Genomic DNA, 27,459 nt, shown 5'->3' with positions numbered 1-27,459 from the left:
TAAATTTTAAGTTCAAAATTTTTAGAACTCAGGCATAACTGTTAAAATGTTCAATTTTTAAAATTAATCTGAAATACATGAAGTACCAACATATGAAAAAATGATTTTAAAATATTATTAGGTAGACTTCCTTGTTAACAAACAAATCACCCAGACTCTTGTAGGTCCACATATGCCTAACCCCAGCCCCAACCAGACAAGACTTCATTTAAAATCTCAGGACATCAGTTGTTCCCCGTTCAGAGGCTCAGCCCACAAAAAAAAAAAAAAAAAAGGTTCCCAGTGGCTCTGCAAGTGGCATGAAGCATGGGGAAGAAAAGGAGCAGCAACTGGCCACTTCGGATACATCCTTGAACTAAGACAGCCCAAGGCAGCATCCTGCTTCCAGTCCAATATCTAATCCACTCACTGCCTCTAGGCTACCCCCTATTAATGCACAGTGACAGCTGAATTTAACTGCTTTTCACTCCTGTTCAGCTCCAAGGCCTGAGGGGAAATAATCCTTTTATCTCCCAATAAAGGAGAATTACTGGGATTTTGCAGCTCAGCTCACTTTGAAGAGCCATCTTCAGGAGCTGGAGGTCTTGCATTTCCTAGAGTGGTTAGATTAAAGATGCTTTTCACTGATCTCATTGGGAGATGGAATGGTAAGAGTTGATTATATTGTCACCCAGTTGCCCTGTGGAAAGTACTGCAAGTTTCCATTTTAAACAGATTTTAGAGCACAAATGTCATTCTCAAAAACTTTTCTGAAAAACTAAGTCTTCAGAGCCATGCCATTTAGGAGCCAGCTGTTACACCAGCAAATGGAGATACTTTGAAAAGATACCATTTGATCTGCTGTCATTTTTACTTGCCCCCATGGCTATAATCCCATCCTGATAATTATCTGATGTATATAAATTCTATATACAGATAATACTGAACAGTAGCCTATCTAAATATAGTAATGAGTCTTCCCAGGTGATTCAGAGGTAAAGAATCCGCCTATCAAGCAGGAGGCTTGGGAAGATCCCTGGGTTGGGAAGATCCCCTGGAGAAGGATTTGGCAACCCTCTCCAGTATTCTTGCCTGGAGAATCCCATGGACAGAGGAGACTGGTGGGCTACAATCCATGGGGTCACAGAAGAGCTGGATATGACAGAGCGACTAAACAACAACAACAAATTTACAAACAACAACAAATGATTTTCTGTTCAATTCCATAAAGGCAGCTCATTCCTCCTGAAATACTGTTAAAATCTCATTCATCCCAACTAATAAAGAAATTAACATTCTCGCTATGGGGCTTGGCACCTTGAGTACATTATTTTATTTTAATCTTCAAGACAACTCTGTGAATTAGGTGTTTTATGCTTCATTTTTGAAAGTGGGAAACTGAGGCTGGGAATAGTAGGCAATTTGCATGAGATGACACCACTAGTTAGTTGTGGAGCTGGAGTGTGTATTCAGGTTTGATTTTGAAGTCTGTATCCTTCCCAAGACACTACTTTGGAAATCAGGGCTTCAACCTTGGCACTGTCAGTGTTTTGAACTAGATAATTCTTCTTTTGTGGGGGACTGTCCTGTGCATCGGAGAAGGCAATGGCAACCCACTCCAGTACTCTTGCCTGGAAAATTCCATGGACGGAGGGGCCTGGTAGGTTGCAGTCCATGGGGTCACTAACAATGGGATACGACTGAGCAACTTCACTTTCACTTTTCGCTTTCATGCACTGGAGAAGGAAATGGCAACCCACTCCAGTGTTCTTGCCTGGAGAATCCCAGGGACTGGGGAGCCTGGTGGGCTGGCATCTATGGGGTCGCACAGAGTCGGTCACGACTGAAGCGACTTAGCAGCAGCAGCAGCAGCAGACCTGTGCATTGAAGGATATTTAGCAGCATTCCTGGTCTCTGTCTACTAGATGCCTGGAACACCCACCCCAACCATTGTGACAATCAAAAATGTGTCCAGTCATAACCCCGGGGGCAATACTTCCCCACGTAAAAACCACTGCTGTAAACACTCCTGAAGCATTTTCTCCCTTACATCACTGAAATTTTGTGGTTCTGTGAAATGCACGGAACAATCTGAAGGCCCTAATAGTGCCTAAAAGTGGTCTTACAGGGTAGACATCAAGAAATAAAAATCAATTATATAATTAAATATAGCATTTCAGTTCACTTCACAGAAAAAGCCCCTTATTCCTATTATTCCTGCTAACAGCTTGTCTTCTCCAATGAGTAAGCATTCAAACTGTGAAAACAGACAGAAGCTTCGATGACTTGCAGCTGCCTCAGAAATTCAGCCCAAACTTCTCAGGGAGACATTCAAGGTCTTCCCACTTTGGCCTCAGTCCTTCTCCCCACCCTCAAACCAGCGTCCTTTCAGGCTCCAGCCAAGCAAAATGACTCACCAAGATTCTAACACTTCCTACGTTTTCTCATTTCCCCATCTTGGCTGAGGACTTCCCCTCTGCTTCAGGCATCTTTCCCAATCCTACGCCCCCACCCCCAGCTTGGCCTTGGGAATTTCTGCCTCTGCCTTGTGGCCACCCTCTGCATTACAGTGGGGGAATGGCTTCCTTCTTCTTTCATACTTGTTTTTTGGTTTTAGTCTCTCTCATCTCGCCCAACCTCATGCTGAATGATCTTTCCTGCTGGATTGAAAGTTCCCAGAGAAGAGGAACTTTATTTTAGCCTATTTAGTTCAGTCCTTATCTCTTGGTGGGTTGGGATGGACTGGATTGCAGACAGGGTAGAATAAATAGCGCAAAGGTAAATTTCACACCAGTTTCCATGAGGATTTAAATACATTTCAAATGTGACATCTGTAGGTGTAGTGAGGGCCAGTGAACATGGTATTTGGGCTCTAGGGTAGTCCTACCTCATATGACTTAGGTGTGCCGTGGGTGGGTCTCTGACCTCGGCCACCACTAAGGTTTTGTCCCTTGAGCCTTCATCAGTGGCACTCAGCAGAGGGTGTGTGGGGCTGGCCTTCTGTCCATGCCTCCCCCTCATTGAGGGTCTGCTTATGTCCAAAGGGAGGGCATCTTTTCCCAGTTTTCACAAAGGCACCATGAGGGCTGGTAGAAGCCATGATAGTAAAAACTCTCCCACAGCTTCAAGGCACTCTGTGTTAAGTGCCACCATTCCCAAATGTGCCATTTAACTACTTCTTCTACTAAGAACTACTGCGCTGAACTCTGCCCACCCTAATCAGTTATTTGTTTTACTACCACTCCTTGACTAGAGACGGGCTTATATTAATTCATTCAATAAATATTAACCATTCACTAGTTTAGAGGATACAGGAGTGAGGAAAACAAAGTCTCTGTCTCCATCGAGCTTACATTCTAGTGGATTCTTAAATTTAATCCTCCCATGTTTAGTATCAAACAACCCACATAAGATTAAAGTTATAACCAGGCTCTTATTTGGAACAGGTTTTATTATATCTCTGGCTTGAGCTTTTGTTGAGAGTGGAATTTCTGAGTTAGATGAGTAAGTTCATTTGGGGTAAGATTTCTAGGAAAACGGCTTTGTCCTAGGTTGCTGAAGGGACAAGACCAATGTCTCGGCATCACCCCCTGTGGTCATGTGGCTCATTCCAGATTCAGTTGATTCAGGGCATCCAGCCAAGTCTCTTGAGAGTCTGGATGTCCCAATGCATTTGCATTTTACATTAAGCTGCAAAGTGAGCAGTTTCTAGCATCCAGGCCATTTACTCTGAATATGTCAAAGGGCAGGGCGGGGGCAGGGGGGTTCCTCCTTGGCATAGGTGAGGAGGATGTAGGTGGTCCCATGACAACTGTGGGTCTAACCTACAATGTTCTTATTGGCAGAAGCAGCACTTCACTTTATGGTTCACTTTTTGCATCTGCAGATGGAAAACTGTGCACCAGTTACAACCGAGGGCTCATCTCAAAGGCAAAGGTCAAGGCCATCAAGTATAGTGTTGTCATCATTCTCGGTAAGCAACATCCCTCCTTGTGTTGTAAAACTGTGGGCATTCCAAAAACAAATTTGTACCTGGGACCTGGGGACACGAAGTGCACACAGGGAAAAAATGTGTCTGTGGGAACGTCTGCCTTTTCCCAATTAGAAAGGAATGTGTGTGTGGAGCTTACCAGTGTCTCTGTAGCTCCCGCACGGGCCAACATTTGGTTCCCTATATCTATCTTTATGAATATTGTTGTCCAACACAGCCATGGGGTGGATAATGTGGAGAAAATATCTAAGTAAGACATTACTAGCTGAAGCGGATGCTCACCATTATCTAGTTGACCCAGTTGCTTTTCTGAAGGCATACACTCCCCAGAGCTGAAGTTCAACAACCAAGGAAGACAGAAGTGGCATTCCATTTCTTCTGGATATTTAATTTCAAGGTCACCATAAATTCTTCCCTAATGGAGGCCTTATCTTCCCTGCTCGCTCCTGTCATTTTCCCTTTCCTTTTGTTTTTTTGGTCTCTCTACTCTTAAGACCCATAAAGTCACCTCATCCAAGAAAAAAAGGTATTTCTAGAGCACCTAATATATGTCAGATTGGTCTTATATTCTTTGTCATTCCCAAACCTTCAAAACTTCCTCCCCATTTCGTCCCCTCAGTTAATGGCCCTGATTCTTATTTCACAAGGAAAACACTCTTGTCAGAATAGAACTTCCTCATTCACCTGCCTTCATATCCATGGACCTACCTGCATCTCTGCCTTTTCTCCTATTACTATGGATAAACTGTCTCTGCTCCTTCATCCAAAATGCACTTGAGCTCTGTATCCCATTCCTCCCTGCTAACTCGAGAATTCTCTTCCTGCAATCATCTCCTCTCCCCCACAGGTATCCCCCTTGCCTGGATCATATGCACATACACCTATGTAACAGCTCCCTCTATAAACTCCCCAGTAACAGACCCTCTTCTTTAACACTCTCCTTTCAAGCAGACTGCCTCCCTTTTTCATCTCTCATCCTCTGGAGCCTATTTCTATGAGCTTTCTTTCCTATTACTCTAGTAAAGGCATACTTATCAAGGTAACCACAGCCAACAAAATGCAAGATGTCAATACTCAGTCCTTAGCTGATTTCTAAACAACATTTGCTCAGTCCTTCTTTGGAACACTTCCTTTGCTTAGAAATTATATCTATGATTTCTACTTGAAATTTTTTTATAATTCTACTTGAAATTTTTATTTATGACAAGCTTAGCATACTCAACATGAAAAACCAGAAGCCTCAGCATGCTTTCTTATCTCCTGCACGTTCACTCGTCCTCCTGTGTTCCCGAGTTTAGTAAATGACTTCATCTTTCATCCACACCAAAAACCTAAGGGTCATCTGTCTGTCATTATGCTATTTCTCTTCCACGCCACATATCTAGTCTATCAGTAAGGCATAGAAGCTTTACCTGCAAAAGAGATCTCAAATTCAACCAGTTTTCAGCATCTATACAATTATTTCCTTGATCTAAGCTCCCACCAACTTCTCCAGTGTTCTCCCATCAGAACACTGGAACTGCAACTGATCTTCTCTTACTGCAACTGATCTTCTCTTAATCCTTCTCTGCAAAGCAGATAATGTGATCTTTTTAAAAATGTTAATCAGACACTACCACTACCCTGCAAACTCACCTATGGATTCCCATTACATTGGAATAAAATCTTACTTTTTCCCATGTCTTACACAGTGATCTGTCCTCCAGCCAAGTATCCAGACCCATGCCCCTGCTCTCTTCCTTGCCCATTCTATATATAACAGTCACACTGGTTTTCTTGCTGTTTCTTCAAATGTCAATTTGTTCATACCTTGCAATATTTCCCATCTGAAATGCCCTGCCTTCAGATGGCGGCATGGCTTATCCATGCCATGGCTTAATATCATCTTGCTTTCCAACAACACCACCTCTTCAGAAAGGCTTTCTTGGCAAGTCTTAAATGTCTCTCCTATAGTCTTTACCCTACCTTATTTTTCCTTTGTATTTCTACTTCCACTTGACAGTATAGGATATATATTGATCTGTTTATTGTCTATCTCTCCTGCTGGCAAAATCCCCATGAGCAATGACTTTCACTTTTGTTTTCCTTACATTATCACCAAGGGCTTAGAGGGTCCATGCACACTGTGCTTAATTAATATCTGTTGAAAGAACAAATGGGGATATGCATGAAGGAAAAGATTTGTGCCATTTCCTTTTTTACCTAACTCAAAATACTACCCCTCCCTACCCATCTGGGGCTCTTAGGAGCTCTGGGAGTACAGCTCTCATGTTAGCTCTGCTAGCACATTAAGTCACTAGAGTTGTCCATCTCACCTTTCTAAAATGCATCTGCAAAATGCCAAACAGACCACATGCCGTGTGACTTAGCCAGGAGAATACAATCACAAAACAACATTGCAGGCAGACCTGGGGATAGAGCATATACCACCCACTGGGGCTCAAAATCCTTTCCCCAGAAGCTTCTAAAGTAGATCAGAGATTATCTTGCTTTCCCAGACAATCAGGAGCATGATACACATTCCCTGGATGTTGAGTCAGGAAGCATAACTTATATATGTGTTTCAGAGCCAGTACAGCCTTTTATAATCAGGAGCCATAAACATAGGCACTGGATTCCCTTTAGTCAGAGAACAAGAAAGTCCACAAAGAGGTCAGCCATGTCAACAATCCAATCAGACCAAAATGCCCCTTCCTATAACAAATATTTTGTAATGCCCCTTTACCATTCTGAAATGAAATGTATACAAAAATCTATGTACCTAACATAATTCTTAAAAGGTTAATGTATAACATAAAGGAAGACTAGGAAGAAAATAATTTATAATAAGATAATACAGATTTCAATATATAAATACTTGGATACAGTCCTTAGAAGAATAATGAAGTAATAATAATTACAAATGGAAACCAATGCAGGTGTGTTTTCATGTAGACATAAAAAAATAAAGCAGTGTTGCTGACAGTGATTTTATTTTCCCAGTAGGTGAACAAATCCTCCTAAAGTTCCAAATTAAACAAAGTAATCTTTCCTCTATTTGCAAGGGAATTGGACTTCTGGAAAACTCAGTATTTATTTAAAATATTGTGGTCATATGTAAAATAGAATCAGGTTTCTAGACTGGGGTCATTATAAACAGATTCTCTGCTCCATAAATGTCCAAATGGGCATTTGAAGGATGTATGGGACATGGATGGGACTGGCTGCATGATGCAGGAGGACAGGTATCCCTAGGAAAACCAGAACCAATACACACAAATATATACGCACGCATTTTCAAAATTCCCCCAAACAGAAGCTTTACCCCTCCATGCCCCAGAACCACTATCTGCGCCAATGCCAGGCTTTACCACCAGAACCCAGAATGTTCAGTGATCTTTGTGTTAGAACTGTTCCCTTTTAACAGATTGTCAAGGTAAAGGAGGGAAAAAAAAAAAATGTGTCAGTCAAAGAGTTATGGCGACAAGCTGATTGCTGCAGTCAGATGGCAAGGGAAGCCTGACTTCCCTGAGGAAAAATCCTATGACTGAGAAAGGGAAGAAAGAGACTGGAGAGGATGGGGCGAGAAAGTAAGAGAGAGCACGTGTGGGTTCCAGTCAACCCCAAGAAGGTTTATCTCTATGGTATTAATCTGCGTTCTCCAGGGAAATTACATATATATATATATAAAGATATTTATTATAAACAATTGGCTCATTTGACTGTGAAGCTGAAAAGTCCCCAGATCTCCAGATCCAGGAGAGCTAACGGTGTCGTCTCAGTCTGAGTCAAAGTATGAAGGCCAAAGAGGATCAAAGTCTTAGCCAGAAGACAGTCAAGCAAACAGAGTCACTCCTCTCTCACTCACTCTTTTTATTGTATTCAAACCTATGGCTAGATCACTGCCCACCCACATTGGGGAGGATAATTTACTTTTCTTAATCTACAAATTCAAATGTTAATCTCATTCAGAAATACTCTGAGAACACAGAAATAATCAGAAGTACTGATTAACAAAAAAAATCTGGGCATCCTATGACCTAGTCAAGGTGGCACATAAAATTGGCCATCACACTCTGGGTCTCTATTTCTCATCTCCTTCCTCTGAGGATTTGGATCCAAGCAGAATCAGGGTCTCACGCACACTAATGGACTTGGTAAGGGGTATATAGTGTGGGTGTTGCCTGGAGAGGCTGACTTGGAAATGGAAAATAAAATTGAGAATCTTGTGACTTAGCCAGGCTGTGTTTTGAAACATTAGATATCACCCCTGCCCCTCACCTATCCCGAAACAGGAGTCACTATGAAGTGCTCCCTGTTCTGTCTTTTACCATAGAGTCTCCAAAGGGATTTTCTGAATTTTCTTTCACACTGTGTAGAATGAGAGGCTAAGGCCATGCTGAACAGCTCCCAGCCTTTCAGGGATCACTATAGTAGTTTCCTTTACAGATAGAGAAGCTCCAGCAAATTTACTCAATTTTAGAAATGTGTCGGTGGGATGTAATGTATATAAGTGTAGATGTGTGTGTGTGTGTGTGTGTGTGTTTAAGTAAACATGACATTAATATGAACACACACAACTGTTCTAAATATTTCTGAGATCCCAGGTGCTAAGGAACTTCCTCATTAAAGCTCCACTCAGGGCCAACACAGAGGGCCCCCTGGGCTGTGGGCTGCTACAGTGCTAATGGTTCTCTTCTCTCCAGCCTTCATCTGCTGTTGGAGTCCCTACTTCCTCTTTGACATTTTGGACAATTTCAGCCTCCTTCCAAACACTAAGGAGCGTTTCTACGCCTCTGTGATCATTCAGAACCTGCCTGCCTTGAACAGTGCCATCAACCCCCTCATCTACTGTGTTTTCAGCAACTCCATATGCTTCCCCTGCAGGTAAGGGGCATTCAGACATGGGGAAGCCCACTGCACTCACCTACAACCTTTGTCTTCCTCATGCTAGAGCTCCCTGGTGGGTTATAGATGAGAAACTGAGAGTCAAAAAGTTTCCACTAGTGTGACAGATTCAAATCCAGGCCCCCCGGCCATGGCTCATGCTTTCCCCTATACCACATCACCTCCTATAGTAATCATCCTAATCGAGTCACATATAGAAGATCCTTATTTTAGTTCAAAGCTTCTCCACATGAGTTGCCTCAATACAATGCCATGGAGATAGCAGAACACAAAGAATTATCATTTTACAGATAAATTAAGGCTCACAGGTTAAGTGATGTTATCGAGATTATATGAATAATTAGTTACAGAGCTGAAATTAGATCCCTCCCACAATGACTCAGTCTGCTGTTTTTCAGCTGTTTTACTGCACAAGCTACAGGGAGTAGGTGGAAAAATCCAGAGGAGATGGAATCATAGTGGAATTGTTTCAGGCTTGGGTTTGATGCCCTCCATTGAATCTCTCTTCCATCAGTTGACAAGACCTTTCAAGTCCTTCTAGAATTATGGGTGGAAGGTAGCATTTCTCAGTGATCCTAAACATCATTGATATGTTAGAGTGGCTGCCACCCCTCACCTGCCTCGCCTCTGGCCTCTCACCTGTCAGCCCCTCCCTGCCCTCCCATTTCCTCTTGTCTCCATGATAGAATTGCAGAATGGTGGCAGGCTTGGGTTTGATGCTGCCATTGTTGATTCATAGCTACGTGTGACCGAGGGAAAGTTATTTAACTTCCATAAACCTCCATTTCCTCACATGTAAAAAAGGGCTAATAGCAGTAGCAGTGCCTACATCTTGGCCAGTGATGTCCCTGTCACTGGGCTCTGGTACTGATCAGTAGGAAGGAGGGCTGTGAGTGGCCGGGAAGTATAATGAGGGCTATTATGTTAAAAGTGCTTAGCACAACGCCTGATCCTTAATAAGTTCTCCACAAGTGCTAGCTCCTAACAGTTAAATTATTCAGGATGCATGATTTTTCCTCTTTGTTCTTTCTTTAGGGAGCAAAGATCACGGGATTCCAGAATGACATGTCGGGAGAGAACTGAGAAGCATGAGATGCAGGTTCTGTCCAAGCCAGAATTCATGTAGGTCATGGGGCAGTGGTAGCACTGGGCTGAGCCCCATCAACTCTCCTGGGTTCCCATTAGCACCTTGGGCCTGTGTATAAAGCTTGAGCCAACTTCTCTGCCCTGCACCTTTCATCACTTGGGGGATGCGCAAGGCAAACATCCGAAAGAGTATGTGTCACCTGCCTCAGCAAGTATTGGCCAATAGGAAGTTACAAACTACTCATACCAGCCAGGAAAGATACCCTTTCTTTCCCTACCATTCCAAGCTGCCCTTCTCACTGGTCAGCACCAGAATCAACGGACAGAGACATTGCTGGCCCGGGGCCCAGGCTTGGGCAAGCAGAGGGGATTGACTAAAAAAGCATGTTTGTGCATGTTCTTATAATTACAATTTAAAAAGTAAATAAAAGGCTTACCTGAGCCTAGATTTTCCTCCCATTTTTGGATTCAAGTTTCAGTAGCTGTGGCCAAAGAGATGTTTGTCCTTGAAATGCCAACAAATAATAAATTCATTTCCAGGCATTGAGGCTTTGCATCTCCTCTGCAGATGGCCATGGTTGGCAGATGGATGTGTTGGCAGCAGCCAACCTCACAGTCCCATTGTATCGACAGATGATTTGCAGAAAGAACACAAGTGCTGGCCCTCCAGAGCAAAATCGAAATTGAGGGGTACTTTATCTGGTAGGAAAAGAAACAGCACAAAAAGTCATGGGGTTCTGACCTCCAGGCTCTGAGAGTTGGCACCTGGGGCTCACACATGTCTTTCTGACCCTCTGAAGGCTCCTCCCTTTGCATTCCACATTTAGGCCATGACTCATACCTCTGGGCTCCTCATATCTCCACTCTGGGCTTCATGTCTCATACCTCAGGGACACTTCTCTCTATACAGTTGGGAGCTGAATGCCTGTGGCTTTTCCAGGCATGATGTTTCTGTAATATCTTTATCATTTTTGCACATTTTAGCCATTGTCTATCTAACACCTTGGCTGGGAAGCGCTCGTGGGCCTTATTTTGACAGGTCTGGAGTTTGATATATATAAGCATAATCCAAGTGAAATATGACTAAATGTTTTCTAATCAATTTTTGCCATCAGATTTTTCCATAAGTGGAAGTGGAATAATTTAATTTGATTATATATACATCCCCACCCACGGCTCTAGGATGCGCGTGAGCTCCTTATTTTTAGCCTCACATACATTCTTGACATTAAAATCTCCTTGGCAAAATCCTCCTTCCTAAAATTATCCTGAGCTTAAGTCTTTTTTCGTCTACTGCTAGTGGAGTTATTATTTTAATAGCACTCCATTCCTCATTATGGTGTCAACCCAAAGACTTCATGCTTAAGGTCACAGTGGCATTTTTCCCATAAACTCTCTTTTCAATTCCATCTGACCTTAAGAAAAGTATCTCTCAGGTAGAAATTAGACTCCTCAGTTACCATCTCTCTTAGAAGTACTTTCTGAATTTGAGGAGACTGAATAATCTAGTTGTACATCTACAGAACAGTATTGAAGGCTGTCTTCCTTCCTGTCCAACCAGCTAAATATGAACAAACCTGGAAGCTTTGAGAAGTGCTTTTTGACATTTCACTTTAAATCAAGATGTGCTACAGAAGACCCACATAATCATTGCTAAAATAACTGTCTGCATGGGAGTCAATTAACAGTGCAAAATCTGGTGGCTGTCCTTCCTACATGGCAAAATGGGAGGCCTGGGTTCTTTTGACAGATGTTTTAAATCTCTGTCAAGCTCTGGTCTGAAAAAGGCATTACATGCCTACCTCATCCATCAATAGACCCTGAAAGTTAAGGAGAGAGTCAAGTGAGGGGTTTTGTGGGCTTTAAAAACTGTGAATGTGATTTTGTAGTTATTGTAGTGCTGAGACTCCTATTCCCAGTGAAGACTGGAGATCAGTAAGATAATGGTACAGGCTGCTGCAAGACAAGCTGTCAGTACAATGAAACTTGCTTCATTTTGGTGAGGACTTTGGGATTCTCATTTTCATGTATTTTCTGAGCTTGAGGAAACATGATTTAAACACTAAGGAATGCTGGTAATAGTTCCATAGTCTTATGACCTTGGAACAAATTATTTAATGTTTCTGAGCATCAACTGTCTCATCTGTAAGATGGGAACAAAATAAGGCTGGAGCAGAGAGTCTTGTGGGTTCTTTATAGATACAGGTTCTGAGATTATAATGGCTTAAATTATATCCATAGACTCATAGCTTCTGGAGTTTCTTCCCCAGGGGGACAATGACTGTATGACTCATAGCCAAGTTATTTGCTCTTTAGAAGGTGTAATTTCTCCATCTATCACCATGAAGTCAGAGAAACATCATTTCCCAATTGGGAAATACAGTTTGAACTCTTGGAGAAAACGAGCAGCTTAGTGTTGTGATGCCATGTTTATAGCCTTGGACGCCCAAGTGGGGCCAGAGAAGCCAGCAGAGTGATGTATAAAATTAAGATGCTTACTTCCTACACCAAGATGTTACAGACACCTATGACTGCATTATCACTTAGCTTCAGGCATAGGCAAAAATTTAGGATAATAAGGATAGATGTGTTTAATATATTTAGCCATGCTAGAGAAAATAAGTGTCTCCGCTTTACTGAACTAAATTAAATATGAATGGTAAAAACTTTGCTTCCAGGGCTTGTGTTGAGCATAATTTAACGGAAGTTTAATTTTGCCAAGCAACATTTCCCATACCTTTTTAATGGCTTTAATTTGTGATTAATGATGAGAAAAAAGTATCCCTTCTCAGCCAAACACGCAGCTTAAACTTGCTTCACCACATCATTATGACAACTCTAGACAGCCACATATACAGAAAGGAGTTTGCCTCTTCCTTCTGCATCCACAGGGTCGGAAGGGACCACAAGCCTGCATCTGGTGGGGAAACAGGAAAACAAAAATATTTTTAGCAAGAAATAAAGTAGCTCTACTCTTCTAGAGTCATCTTAAGTGAGCTACAGGCCTTCTGGCAACTACACTTTTTTTACAGTCATATGAATATACCTCACTTTATATGCAGATCTAACAGTGTTTCTTGCAGTTTTTCAATTGCATTTGATTGAAAGTAAATGGTCCTGTTGAGGGGCCAACCTCCTCGCTTTTGGAAACCTGAAAAACACACGCCTCATGTCTCTGCAGCTGCATTTTAAGACTGCATTATCCTCAACAGGGCTGGTTTGATTAACATTTTAAAAGTGCAATTCCATGCATACAGAATGTTAAGATGGACAGGGGCTTGAGTCATGTAGTCTCATGGTTTTCTGACTATTTGGGGACTCTCTAAGAGGTCCCAAAGAAGTGACTCAGTATTCATACTCATGTATACAACAACAGTATTATATAAAGTCTAGACAAAATTAAGATAGTTAAATTGCTTAAAGTCCTTGCATTACCTGGAATGTGGGTAGAATATAGATTAGACATTGATACACCAAGAATGCATGTTTTCATTTCAAGAATGTAGGTTGTAATCACTAAAATAATAGAAATAAAGAACTATATAACTTCGAAACTAAAAGAGAAGAAAAACATGATAAAAGGACTCAAGCAGTCTAAACGAAGGCAAGAAAAGAGAAGCAGAAATATGAATAGCTGGGACAAATAGAAAGCACATAGGAAAATGGTTGATTTTTTATCCAAATATATCAGTAACTGTAATAATGTAAGCAGATTAAATACTCCAGTTTTTGTTAGATTAGACTTTCAAAGAAACAACTATATGTTATTTGCAAGAGACATGCCTAAAACACAAGGACACAGAAAGTTTGGAAATAAAAGAATGGACAAAGGCATTCCATGGAAACAGTACTAAAAGCTGGTGAGACTGTATTAATAAAGACTACATACATTTTAAGGGAAAAAAAGCACTAGTGGCATTAAACAGGGACATTTCAAGTGATAAATGTTTTAGTTCAGTGAGTGATATAACTCTAAATTTCTAAGCATTTACAAGATGGCCTCAAAATATGTATTTTCAAAAGTTGTCAGAACCATCAAACAAATAGACAAGTCCACAGCCATAGTGGGGAATTTTGTCACACTTAATTTCAATAATTGAAGGAGACAAAAAGTAGGAATGATCTGCACAACTGGAACAACATGAATCACACAGGTAGAGCACATTATCCTACCACTACAAAATAAACGTCTTTTCAAGCACGTGTGAAGCAGTTACAAAACTTGACCATATGTCAGCCATAAATAAAATAAGCTTCAAAACATTCAAAAGATTGAGCTCATACAGACTGGTTTCTCTGATCACAATGCAATTGTGCTAGAACTCAAGAGCAAGAGCTTAACTAGAAGATTACCAGGTTTGGAAATCAGAACATATACTTCTTATTACCTATAATCAAAGAAAAAAGTACATGGAAAATAGAAAACAATCATATTGAATGATAATGAAATTATATCAAAAGTGTGGGATACAAACAAACATACTAAAAAGAATTTTTCTTCTTTTCCTTTAAGTTAATGAATAAATCATCTAGTTCATGAAGTTAGGGAAATTCACCAAAACAAAGCCACAGGAAATACAAGCAAGAAAATAATGAGCAGGAGTAAATTTAATAAAATAGAAAAGAAACATGTAATTTTAGAAGCTCAAAAGACAAAATTCTGTTTTTTGAAAAAATAATAAAAGCAATAAACCTCTTGTGAGATTGGTCAAAGGGAAAAAAGAGAGCAGGCACAAGTAAGCAGTATTATTTATTTTAAGGATATCTTTGTAGGTCTTGAAGTCAATAAAGAGATAATAAAAGGATATTATGATCAAGTTTATGCTAAAGCAAACTGAAAATATAGATGAACAGCCAGCTTACTATAACCGACATAAGAAGAAACAGAAAAGTTGAGTAGTAAATATCATAACTACTAAAGAAAAAATATGCCTTCATTGGAGAGTTCTACCACAATTTAAATAAAAAAGCAACTCCAATTCTACATACTTTTACTCTTCAGGAGACCATAAAAAGAGTGTCTTTTGAAACTATTTATTAGACTAAAAATGACATAATGTCAAAACCCTACAAAGATATTACCAAAAGGAAAATTACAAGTGAAATTTTGTCATGAAAATAAAAACAAAAGTTCCAAATTAAATTCTAGCAAACCAAATCTGGCAAAATATAAAAAGACTAAAACACGTGACCAAGTTGTATTCATTTCAGGACTGCAAAGTTGTCTTAATATTAGTAAACTACTCAAATAACTCATTATACTAATAGATTACAAGAGTTAAAAAAAAAAAACACACATTATCAATGTAACAGATACAGGGGAAATGTTTGATAAAATTATTGGACATTAAGGCACAATAAAAGATTTTCACAAATTTGAGTTAAAAATAAATCCCTAACTCTTTTAAAGATTATGTACCAAAAATCCTAATGATAAAACTTTGAGGTAGTCCCTTTGAAATAAAGAATGAATGAGTAAAGAATGCTAATATCATCACTTTATTCAACATTGTACTAAGATCCTAGCCAAAATAGTAAAGCAAGCAAAAACAAAAAGATAAAAGGCATAAGGATTGGCAATGTATAATAAAAATCAATTTATTATTGATATAAATGTATAGTGGAACATCAAAATAATATACATTAGAATTAATAATTATAATTATAAATAATTAAAAGTAATCATAAAGTTTAGTATGGTTGCAGGATACAAAATCAATATACAAAAGTCAATATCATTTCCACACAAGAGCAACAAATAGAAAATTATTTTTCAATTGCAATTTACAATAGCCTTAAAAGATCAAGTTCCTAGGAATAAATTCATAAATGGTGTGTAAATCTCTATGGAGGAATCATAGTAGTATTGACAGGTATTAAAGAGGAACTAATTAGATGTAGAAATAAATACACCATGATTTATCATAAAATCATCCATTCTTCTCCAATCAATCAGTAAGATTAATATAGTAACAATCAAAGCTCCAGCAGGAATTCTGTAGAAGCTTGCAAGTTGCCTCTAAAAATTTATAGAGAAATGCAGAAGGCCAAAATTAGCCAAGACGTTTTAGACCGAGAAAAAAAAAAGTGGGAATATTTGATCAGCTAGATACTTGACCTTAGCCATAATAATAAAAGTTATAGCATTGTGTCAGAGTAGACAATTTAACAAATGTAACAGTAAAAAAGTTCAGAAAAAGATGTCCACATATAGGAAAACTTGTTTATTTCAGAGACAGCATTACAGAGGAATGGAAAAAGGGTGCTCTTTCAATACATGATGTAAGGAAAATTGGGCAGTTACATGGAAAAAAATGAAAATGAAAGCCTGGTGGGTTATATGCAAAAGTGCTTCCAGATGGATTATGGATCTAACTGTATGAAATAAAACACCTTGAAGAAATAATATAGGAGAATATCTTTAAGATCTCTGAATAGGACAAGAGCTCTTTAAACAAAACACAAAATCTGCTGCTTTTAAAGGAAAAAATTAATAAATTTGATTACCAAAAAATTTGAAAATCAAAAGACATCATAAAAAAGGGTTAAAAAGCAAGTGATAGAATGGGAAATGATATTTGCAAATGACCAAGATCTACTATTTAGAATATGTAAAACTCACATAAATCACTAAGAAAAGACAATTGAAAACAGATAGAAATTGATCAGGACTTGATTTCAGAAAAGAAATTTTCCAAAAGGCCAATAAAACACCAAATGAAAAGGTGTCAAATCTCACTGAAGTCAGGGAAAAGTAAATTAAATCACAATGAGATACTAATATGCACCCACCAGATTGGCAAAAATTTAAAACTTTGACAATATCAAGTGTTGGTGAAGATGTGAAGCATCAGAAATTTTCATTGTTTTCTGGTGGTAAATATTTAGCACAACCTAAGGACCAAACTAGAGTCTCTCACATTGCAGGCAGATTCTTTACCATCTCAGCCACCAGGAAGGCTCCCACAACCATTCTAGCCTTTAATTAATAAAGTTAAGGATGTATATACCTATGACTTGGCAGCTCTGTTCCTGAGTATAGATACTACAGAAGAGTATAATTATGTGAGCCTTAGTATATGTGAAAGAATATTCATAATAATTAGAGAAGGGAATGGCAACCCACTCCAGTATTCTTCCCTGGAAAATCTCCAGGACAAGAGGAGACAGGTGGGCTACAGTTCATGGGGTTGCAAAAGAGTCAGACACAACTTAGCAACTTAACAACAATCATAACAATACTGATTTATAAGAACCATAACTGGAGGCGAAACAAATGCCCACCAGGACAATAGATTAAAAAAATATGGTATATTTCATACAATAAAGTACTTTATAGCACCAAAAATGACCCAAAAAACCCCCACCCCAGCTGCTTGCCACAACATGAAAAAAATGTTTAAAAACATAATACAAAAATAAAGAAGATAAATACTAAAAGATACTATATGATTTCAATTATGTAAAATTCACAGCCAGCCAAATTTTACTACTGTATTTAGGGATGCATGCACAGGTGATAAAATTCTAAAGCAATGCAAGGAAATTACTTTTATAAAGTAATTTATAAAAGCCAAGAGTGGGGCTCCTTTGTGGGATGGGAAAGAGCTGTGTTTGGGAGGGAGCCTGCAGAAGAGGTACTGGTAAGGTTCTATTTCTTGCTCTGGGTGTTCACTTTCTAATTACTCATTAAGCTATATATTTACATTTGGTGCACTTTTATGAATGTGTGTTATATTTCACAATTAAAAGTTTCTAAAACTGTAACTTTTCAAAGCCTTCTAGGACCATTATTCTGGAAGCAGTGTGGAGAAGGTAGCCAGATTGGAAACAGGAAGGTGATCAACTGAGTCTCGATTACACACAAGAAACAGCAGAGATGAGACGGCCCAAAGATGCTTCTGGGTTCCTTCTCTGCATTCTGAGGCAGCAATGTATCATTCACATCCAGTAACAGCAATATTGATGCCAACAATTTTCAAAATCTGCAGAAACAGCTTGGCTCCTCCATAGAGTCTTGAGTGTCAGCCCAGTGGAAATCAATATCTAGCTTCTGTTCTCTTGTTGCCTATTGAGGGGTCCTGGAATCCTGAAGTCCTTACTCATAACTCCAACCCGCATGTCCATCCAAAGAGTCTCCTCCTCCTTTCTGCCCTTTCTCACCCCTAATGTATAGCAGGTAGATTACACACCTGCTGTGTTACTCCCCAAGTACAGCCACATCAGCATTCCTCCAGAGAGGATTTCATGTAAACAGGGAACATTTGAGGCATTGCTGCCCTATCGCCAAAGAACTAACTGCCAAAAAAAGTAGATACTTTGAGCCTGCAGGAGGTGGCCAGGAGAAATATTTGGGGTCAAAAGCATGTTGACTCATCTCCATGATGATTTGACAGGGTTTAAGAAGGCTGATTAAAGGGTCCCAAATTTTGCTGCATCACAGAATCACCCACGGGCTTAGGAAAGAAGTACAGATCTTGAGATCTCCAACCGCATTCTGATTCATTGTTCTCTGAGTACAGCCTGGAAGTCTGTATGTACAACAAGCCACTCAGGTGATCTTGTGCAGGGGTTCCTGCAGCTCTTCGAGGCGCCAGTACTTAGGAACCAGTGCTTAACAGGATGCCAGGTCTTTAAAGCCCAAGTTTCTCATGGCCAGGAAGGGCGTGGGCCACCTTGGCTTACCTCTGTCAGTTGCCCTGGGTCCAACCTGAGGACAAATGTTCTTCTAAGAGTCCAACTTCATCACCTTGCAACTGTCCAGATAATGGTTAGGTAAACCCAGGACTAAATGTTGTTTCTTCTCTCCACTGTGGACTAAATGCTCTTTCACCACAAGAAGATAGACCTTAGTATACAGTGTTTTACATGTGGGTAGATACCCAAATGAAATGAAGTGGGGAAGCACGGCCATGAGTTTATGTGATGTCTGAGAACAAGGAAGGATGCCTCTGAAGGGATGTCAGGGGGCTGTAAAAACATGCAAATAGGGTATTATACTGAAACCCTTGAGAGCAACCTTTCTTAACCTTTCCAGTCTCGGGACCCCTTTGTGCTTGTTTATGGACTTCCCTGGAGGCTTAGATGGTAAAGAATCCACCTGCAAAGCAGGAGACTTAGGTTCAATCTCTGGGTTAAGAACATTCCCCTGGAGTAGGAAATGGTAACCCATTCCAGTATTCTTGCCTGGAGAATTCCATGGAAAGAGGAACCTAGCGGGCCACAGTCCATGGGATCACAAAGAGTCAGACATAACTGACTGACTTTCACATGCTTGTTTATGTGGATTATACATACCCATAGATATTCACTGCATTAAAAATTAAATGTGAGAAACTGTTTAATATTTACCTATTAATTCATTTATAAATAACAATAACAAATTCAATACATAGTAACAAAAATATCTTCTATATGGAAAGTAACTATTTCCCTCTTCAAAAAAAAATTTAGCAGGAAGATCAACTTGTTTTAACTTTTTGTAAATCTCTTTAAGTTTGGCTTAATAGAAGACAGCTGGATTTTCAGATCTTCTGCATTCAATCTGTGGCAATATGTTGTTTTGATAGAAATATGTAAAGAAAATCAGGCTTCACACAAATATGTAGTTAGGGGAAAAAAGGAGTATTTTAATCTGCTTCTGCACTCAATCTGTTGTGCTATTCCATGCCATGTGACCTCTGGAAAATTCCACTGTACACAAGAGAGAAAGAAAATGAAAAAGGCCCCAAAAAACATTCTAGTGCTACTATGAAAACAGTTTTGATCTCACAGACCCTCCCTGAAAGGTCCTCTCCACTCACCAGGATCTGGACCACACTTTAAGGATTGCTGCCTTAAAGAAAAACAGTGTGCACATGTGTTTGCCAACAGCAATAGCTATTGCTTTAATACTGCTGTCCTGGCTGCAAAGTGGAGGCAGGATGAGGTGGGTAGGCTAACAGACCATGTGTATCTGTTTGCAAAGCGGGGTAAAGCACTAATTATAGGCAATTATAATTTTGACTTTGCTCCAAGACGACACCTCAACAGGTAAACCTAGTGATTAAACCTACCTCTGCTGTGGGCCATAGCCCATAGTCCTACTCAAAACAAGATCCTCAGGGCATGTCCAGGGCTGGGGGCAAGTGGTGGTTGGACTGAGAAAGACAGTGATCAGTGCATGTATGTATGCTCAGTCGCTCAGTCAAGTCTGACTCTGCAACCCCATGGACTGCAGCCTACCAGGCCCCTCTGTCCATGGAATTCTCCAGGCAAGAATACTGGAGTGGGCTGCCATTTCCTTCTCTAAGAATGGTCAGTATTCACCTCTAAAACTATGGGGTTTACAGGGTTCTGAATGTGAGCAGACAAATGACTCTCCTCATATGCTCAAATGGACTTGCTAAGTCAGCCTACCCAGACCACTTTCTTTAACACTGAGGCTGCCAATCCAGCAATCCTGATCTCCTGCAGTTTTGTGGTTGTTTTTTTTTTTTTTTTTTTGGCACCAGCACCTATCATCTTCCATTGCACTGTATAATGTGATTATGATTATGCTTACTGCTTATTGCCCACATCTCCCATGAGACAAGCTTCTTTGCCTATTTTGTTCACTGCTGTATCCCCCGGACCAGAACAGCGCCTAGGATAGAGTACATGTTGATAAATGTTAGTGAACTAATAAGATTTATGGATAAAGGGGAAGAGGAAAACACTAGCATCCGGCAAGCAGTTTGCACCCAGGAGAGGAGGAAGGCTGAGCTGAGCATGCCCAGTTTATTCTCTCCAAATTCATGACACAGATAAGACCATTCCTTCCTCTTCGAACAACTGAAGAGCAAATAAAAGTTGAAAATGTGACATCTCTCCATGAAAGGACACATCAGAAATGAAGAAGCATCATCCACCACTGACTTTCCACAATTATTTGTTCTTAACTCTATGTGACTAAATATTAAGCCTATGGTCAGTCAGGGGTGTGGTGATTCTCCGATGAGGAGATCAGAAGTTCTATCAAGACCTTTCTATTCCTCTTTCATCAGGTACTCCCCCAATGCCACCTACTTCATCTGGACCCTTTATGCCCCTACTGTCTCTTTGCTCCAAGCCCACCCTCCACTCCATTTGATGCTGAAGCTGAGGCTGAGACTCTGCAAACTACATTTCCCAATTCCTTTATTAGTTGTTTTTTGTTAGGTAAGGCCTGCCAAAGGGAGATGGGCAGGATATGGAAAAAAGAACACAATTTGGGGGAAATACAGGGCTTCCTTTCTGTATTTCAATCATCAGCTTCCCCATCATCTCCTCAGGGTTACTAGCAGGATTCAGACCACACCTCTCCTCAGGTGCATGGAGCTTGCCCCAGAGACCTCAGCATCTGTCCTGGGGGCCCTCCTCTGAACTCCTAGGGTAATGCCTCCTTCCTTTTGTTCTCCAGTCTTAGGGGTGGTAGTTGCTGTCTGTCGTTGTTAATCCCTAGGCTACCATTCTTCTTTGCTATTTCAGTTCTCTAGCACCTGTGCACCCAATTCTGCACGAAGTCCCTTCTTTCTGAAATATCTACCATGGCTCCTCTTTCCCTTGTATGGCCCCTGACTGGTACAGCTCCCCAGTGGACCCTCCTGGGACCACTGATGGACAAGTTAGAACTGATCCCCACAGGGCTCTTATTGAGTCAGAAAATCTCCATTAATTAAATCTCCATATTGCTGTTAATTAATTCCCTATTCCATTTTTCTTTCTTTAACATTGTCCTTCCACACTATCCGATATAGCTAGAGTGATCATACAGCCCAGCTCAACCCAAACAGTATAGGCTTATGACTGTTGTCCCAGCATAATTATTAATAGAGCCTCCTTTTTCTCTCAGAACGATCCTAGTTTGGGTGATAAATTATATTGTCACTCTAATCATTATACACTCTACAAAGAAATTAAATCATGTTAAGATATTCCAGCAATAAAATACCAATTACAAGATGTTCCAAGTTTGAATATCAACCCTTTCTCATCATGAATTTTCTGGGAAGAAATTAAATTTCAATGATTGAAGTCAATGATTAAGTTAGAGTTCAAATATATTAAAGTCCAAAGGATTTAAGGTCCAATATCATATTCTTTACCCATCTGACTTAAGGTTTGAAGAAAATTAGAGTCTAATTCCCTCCCAATTTGTTATTCACCTCCTGTGTTTTATTTCTCAATGTTCCAAGGATCTGCACCAAATGTTGGAGTTGAGGGGTCCAAAAATAGCCTCTGTTCCCCACGAGAGCTTTGAATAGATTATAAAATCAAACAAAGGATGACAGGAGGGAGATTAGAACAACATCGTTATTACTAACAAATGTGGCTTGTACCTGCAGTCAAGCTGTTGCTGCAGCTGCCAAGTCGCTTCAGGCGTGTCTCACTCTATGCGACCCCATAGGCGGCAACCACGGGGCTCCTCCATCCATGGGATTTTCCAGGCAAGAGTACTGGAGTGGGGTGCCATTGCCTTCTCCACCTGCAATCAAGACAGCCTGCTAACAATGAACTCTAGAATTAGGCTTCCCCGCTGTGGTAAATAGGCTTCCCTGGTAGCTCAGCTGGTAAAGAACCCACCTGTAACACAGGAGACCCCAGTTCAATTCCTGGGTTGCGAAGATCTCCTGGAGAAGGAATAGGCTACCCACTCCAGTAATTTTGGACTTTCCTGGTGGCTCAGATGGTAAAAAGTCCGCCTGCAATGCAGGAGAACCTGGGTTCAATCCCTGGGTTAGGAAGATCCCCTGGAGGAGGGCATGGCAACCCATTCCAGTAATCTTGCCTGGAGAATCCCCATGGACAGAGGAGCCTGGCAGGTTGCAGTCCATGGAGTCGCAGAGTCAGACATGACTGAGTGACTAAGCGTGCATGCACTCACTGTGGCACATAGAGCTACTGCTCACTAATATCTGTATTTACCCTTTCTCTTGGACACAGCTGACTATGCATTTCTCAGCCTCTCTTACAGGTAACTTTGGCCATATGAATTTTAGGCAATGGATCATAAGAAAAGTCGTGTGTTCTCTTTTATAGCATAATCCATAAAAACTTCCCTTGAGTATTTCTCATGCTACCCCCAACCTCATCTGCAAGCTGAATGGAAAAAACTCTGAGGACTTAGAAAAGGGTGAAGCTAAAAAATTTCTGGAAGTTGTTTCTCGAGGCCCTCAGGCCACCCTGCCTTCTCTACCCTCTAATTTCCTGGAACTGACCCAGGACAAGTTCTCCTACAGCAGTGCGTTAGCAACTCAGGGGAGACACAAAGGAGCAGAAGAAAACGTCCATACCCTGTGGATAGCTCAAGTCCAAGAGAGAGTGAGTAGGGCTGAGCTGAGCATGCTCAGTATCATCCTCCTGCCTTCAAATCACTCAGATTAAACCTCACCAGGTAGGACTGAGGGAGCCTCTTTCTAGAGAAAGATGATCACACCTCCCCAGGAAAAATTTCTCCCCATCAAAAGAGTGTTTTCTTTTTTGTGCACCCCCTCTTTTGACTTCTAACAATCTTTCCTTTGTTTCCCACCCAGATAAATTGGCTCTTTCTCAAGACATACCCACTCCTAATTTCCTTGGTATAAAACAGAGGAGAATTACCTTTGCTTCTCTCTTGTGACTAGTCTGTGGAAAGCCAGACAAATAGGCTTCCCTGGACAAAGTGAAAGTCACTCAGTTTTGTCCAACTCTTTGAGATCCCATGAGCTATACAGTCCACGGAATTATCCAGGCCAGAATACGGGAGTGGGTAGCTGTTCCCTTCTCCAGGGGATTTTCCCAACTCAGGGATCGAATCCATGCCTCCCACATTGCAGGTGGATTCTTTAGCAGCTGAGCCACCAGGGAAGCCCCTGGACAAAGTTGAGTGAAAGTTAGAGAAGAAACAGCCCTTCTTGGCCTCCCTCTCCACCCACTCCTGACTGCAGAGTCCAGAAAAGGAGATTCTTAGCAGACATATCAGGGGATCCTTAGCACATTCTTTTATTGTTCTTTGAAGATTAGTGGTATTTACTTACAAATCACCAGGCTCTTTCTGAAGGAAGTTTGTACCCTCAGCAACTCCCTGCCTCAGAGTTCACCTGCCATGGAGACCACCTTCCTTTTCTTGAAATAGAGAGATGAGTTCAGATTCTCACCACAGCAGGAATAATGCTGGCATGGGCTCCCTTTAGTGTGCTTTCCACATCCACAGTCTTTTCTGAAGGACACCGTCCTGCCTTTAATACTCAGGCCAGTGCTTGGTCCCATGTGGCCTAGTACCTTCTGGCTAAAGCAGATTAGACCAAGGTAGACCACCAACCCATGGGGCCTCATCTACAGACTCGTCAGCAGACTATGGCCAAGAGAATGAGTCATTTAGTGGGAACTGAAACCCAAATTTTATACAATCAAATGGGAGAAGTCAAAATGGACCATTTCAAGCTCGTAAGACAGTAGGACCCATGAGTAAGCAGAGAAAATTGACAGACAAAGGACAATGGGGCAGCTGTACAGAGAAACACAAGTGGAGAGAGGAGGTGGGAGACAGACCAGAGAGAGACAGAACAGTTCAGAGGAACTCATCTATGGCGGTATCTTGGACCCTGACAGTTGTTCAATTCCTTCTAGCCCCCTTTTTCACTGTGCCTTAGGTGACTAGAACAACTCATCTCCATAATTGTTATCAGAATATGATGAGTGATTCCCTAGAAAACCACGAACATGTGAGCTTCTTCTTACCTACCTGTCAGATGGCTTGAGCAACTACGTTTGGGAATAAGGTGTGAATAAATAATATAGTTTGGCAAGACTGGCACTTTGGGAAGAAAGGAGAGTAAGAGAGTGAGTATTTTCTTTGTTCTTTAGGTTAGTATGAGGTTCAGAGGTTAAGGTAAAGGAGAAGATATCCACAGCAAAACTCATGTCAAATTGAAGAATTCTCCAGACCATAGGAAGAAATAAAGGCGGTTCCTTCAAGGACATTGTGTGTGTGCATAGCCTCACATTCAGTAGAGAGCTCAGTTATGAAAAGGAGGTGCTCTGAAATTTGCAGAATGAATAAACTAATGAGGCACATCTACCCCAGATGGAAAAAGCCTATCCGTTTTATTAAAATTTTCCAACCCTTAAAATTTATAACATGAGAAGCTGCAATATATTGAATTATCTCAATCCTCTGCCCCCCAAACAAAGAAGTTAATAAGGAAATCAAGTGAGACGAATCTAAGACTGACAGTTCAAATAGGCCAAATAGCCAAAATATCTGCGGTATGTTAGAATACTATTAAATAAGCCCCTGGTGAATTGCCTTTATTAAAGAGCAAGGAGTCCTCAGAAAGGAAGTTTTTCGACCTGCTGGAAGTAAAAGTGCGGAGGAGTCTAGAACCCCTTATCAATCTGCAGCACCCTTTAGTGCTCCCCTGCCGGCACCCCCAGCATGCCCTTATGCCTGTCCAGCCTGTCCATCTCCAAGTAGCTCTGATCCAGCTGGGGAGAACGTCAGCATCCTGACCAATGAGAGTTTAAGGTCCCTCAGCAGAGAGTAATCCCCAGGTCAAAGGAAGGGAATGAGATATGAACACACAGCTGCACTCGGCATCCAGTGTAAACCCCGGCAGAACTGGCCTCTGGTACACAGCAGCACCTGCGCTTGTCCAGAGGATGGGCGGGGGTGAACCTGCTCTTGGCATGAGAGAGAGTGAACTTGCGCTAAAGGGAAGAGCTGGGTGCCCAGCACAGCCCAGGAAGACAGGCCTGGTTCTTCAGAGGAGAGAGGCAACCTGGTATCCTGTGGTATCCATCACTGTGTTGGCCACCTTGGCAACTCCAGTTTAGACCCATCAGGGCTGCTCTCTCCCCTTCTGTTAAAGTAGAATGCACATGGGGAGAGAGGCACTGCCAGCCCTCAGCCTGCCAAAGGGCCGGGTATGGGGGTCAGGATGAGGAGGGACCCTGGCCGCACCACCAAGCCTGCTTGAAGGAAGCAGTGGCACCAGGGGGAGTGGAGACCACCTCTCCTGAGGAACTGGGGCGACCTCACAGGGAAGCTCACTTGGTGTAGCATTAGGGCCAGGGTTCTGAGGAAGGGAATCCCATAAAGACCACAGAAAGAAGACCGGCCTCCAAGACCGGGCTGACACAGGATGGTAGCGGGCAGGACTGTTCCTAAGCAGCAACCTCTGGAAACCGCGGGCAAGGAGTGGTCCTTCATCACCAGGTGAGGGCAAGGATGAGTGGAACAGGGATCGGACAACAGGACAATTCATGTGAAACAGTCAAATAATTCAAAGGGTGAAAACACAGGCTGGGTCACTCAGAATGCCTGAAAGTGATTATTCTAACATGCAAATTTGATGACATCAGATCCTGTTTAAAAGTGCTGCCTTTTCTCCTTTCCCACACGCCGCGCGTTACCTCAGACCATAATTAACGACCCCCAGGACACGTGTCATAGTTCTCACTGCCACTAGACTTGTGTCGTCCCCTCCCCCCACACTGCTTTGGGGGATCAGGCCTTGAATCTTTCTTAGGAGGTGGAACTGGCAGGGCTGGGGGCAGTGGTCTGTATTAGGTGATAGACAACAGAAAGCGACGTTTTCTGAACTAGAACTTATGATTTTTGTGCCAAGTAGGCTAGCTAATTTTTCGTGCTCCATTTCATTTCATTGTCGCATCCCCTCATGAGGATCTGCACTTTGCAGATGAGGAAAATGAGACTCAGATGCCCAAGCCATGGAGCCCTAAGTGGGGTGTGGGGCTTGAACTTGGGCTTCCTGACATTATGTCTCATAGTGTGAACCACTGGTAACATGTCTCTGGTCTCATCTTTCTTCTCCTCAGAGCCCCAGTACAACATTTATTGATCTGCCTACCAACATCTCTTCCTTGATCTGCCGAGGTCTGACTTAACCAAACCTCACTGTCACCTTCTGTCCACCTGTCCTTTACTCCCTGCATCTCCCCCTCCCCACTCACCCTTGGAAGACTCCATCAGAATTTGCTGTAGCTTCACTCTCATTTTCCTGAGAAGAGCTGAATAGACCTGAGCATGTCCAGGGTCTACAGTATTTCTGAGGAAGGTGGAGGGGCCCAGGCAGGGGCTGTGTGAACAAAGGCTCTTACAATAGTGCTTTCAGGGTGACGTGCACACAATGCCTTGTATTTTGTCTCTTAATCATCCCCCGATCTATCTGGTTGGTGTCTGACATTGAAATCCTGCAACATCCAGTGAATAAACAGCCACTGTGTTTTTTCCCAAACAGAACTGGGCCTGTCACTCCAGTCACAGAAAGGAGCCTGGTCTCTTTAGTCAGTATTTGCAGTGACACTGTCCCTGCTGGTCCTTATTCTGCCCGAACAATAGTAGCCAGGTGTCACCAGGATCATGAACCAGCACAGCTGCAGGCCTCCATGAAGTCATGAGGCTTGACATCCTCTTGGAGAATGGCTTGAATGTTCAACTTAAACTTGGGGAGCTTCTGGCCAATCCAGTGACGAAGCTGCAGGGCCAGGCTCCTTTCTGAGCCTCTTGGCAGCTT

General features: G+C 41.6%; 1 protein-coding gene and 1 long non-coding RNA gene across 4 annotated transcripts in view; one reads left to right on the top strand and one right to left on the bottom strand.

Annotated features, from left to right (window-relative positions):
• Positions 1–10,563, top strand: part of NPSR1 (neuropeptide S receptor 1) — a 147,261-nt gene extending 136,698 nt beyond the window's left edge. The window contains exons 7-10 of one of the 3 annotated variants that reach the window (XM_061165382.1): positions 3,866–3,952; positions 8,656–8,836; positions 9,893–9,979; positions 10,484–10,563. In XM_061165382.1, the coding sequence (XP_061021365.1) occupies positions 3,866–3,952; positions 8,656–8,836; positions 9,893–9,979; positions 10,484–10,490 (362 nt within the window). In that variant the 3' untranslated portion in view covers positions 10,491–10,563. Of the gene's footprint in view, positions 1–3,865; positions 3,953–8,655; positions 8,837–9,661; positions 9,729–9,892; positions 10,303–10,483 lie in introns of those variants that run through there. The other 2 variants (XM_061165385.1, XM_061165383.1) reach the window with 2 other exon arrangements.
• The window catches only part of LOC133072292 (uncharacterized), a 42,537-nt gene extending 20,118 nt beyond the window's left edge, over positions 1–22,419 (bottom strand). Inside the window, exons 1-4 of the long non-coding RNA XR_009696684.1 lie at positions 22,282–22,419; positions 20,487–20,567; positions 12,681–12,860; positions 10,381–10,642 (exon numbers count right to left, since the gene is read on the bottom strand). This is a non-coding gene — a long non-coding RNA (uncharacterized LOC133072292). The remainder of the gene's footprint in view (positions 1–10,380; positions 10,643–12,680; positions 12,861–20,486; positions 20,568–22,281) is intronic.
• Positions 22,420–27,459: the final 5,040 nt, after the last annotated feature.

Source organism: Dama dama, chromosome 18, assembly GCF_033118175.1.
Source record: "Dama dama isolate Ldn47 chromosome 18, ASM3311817v1, whole genome shotgun sequence".
NCBI lineage: Eukaryota > Metazoa > Chordata > Mammalia > Artiodactyla > Cervidae > Dama > Dama dama.
Note: the sequence above shows the minus strand (reverse complement) of the source record. Positions and strands in the feature narration are given on the sequence as shown.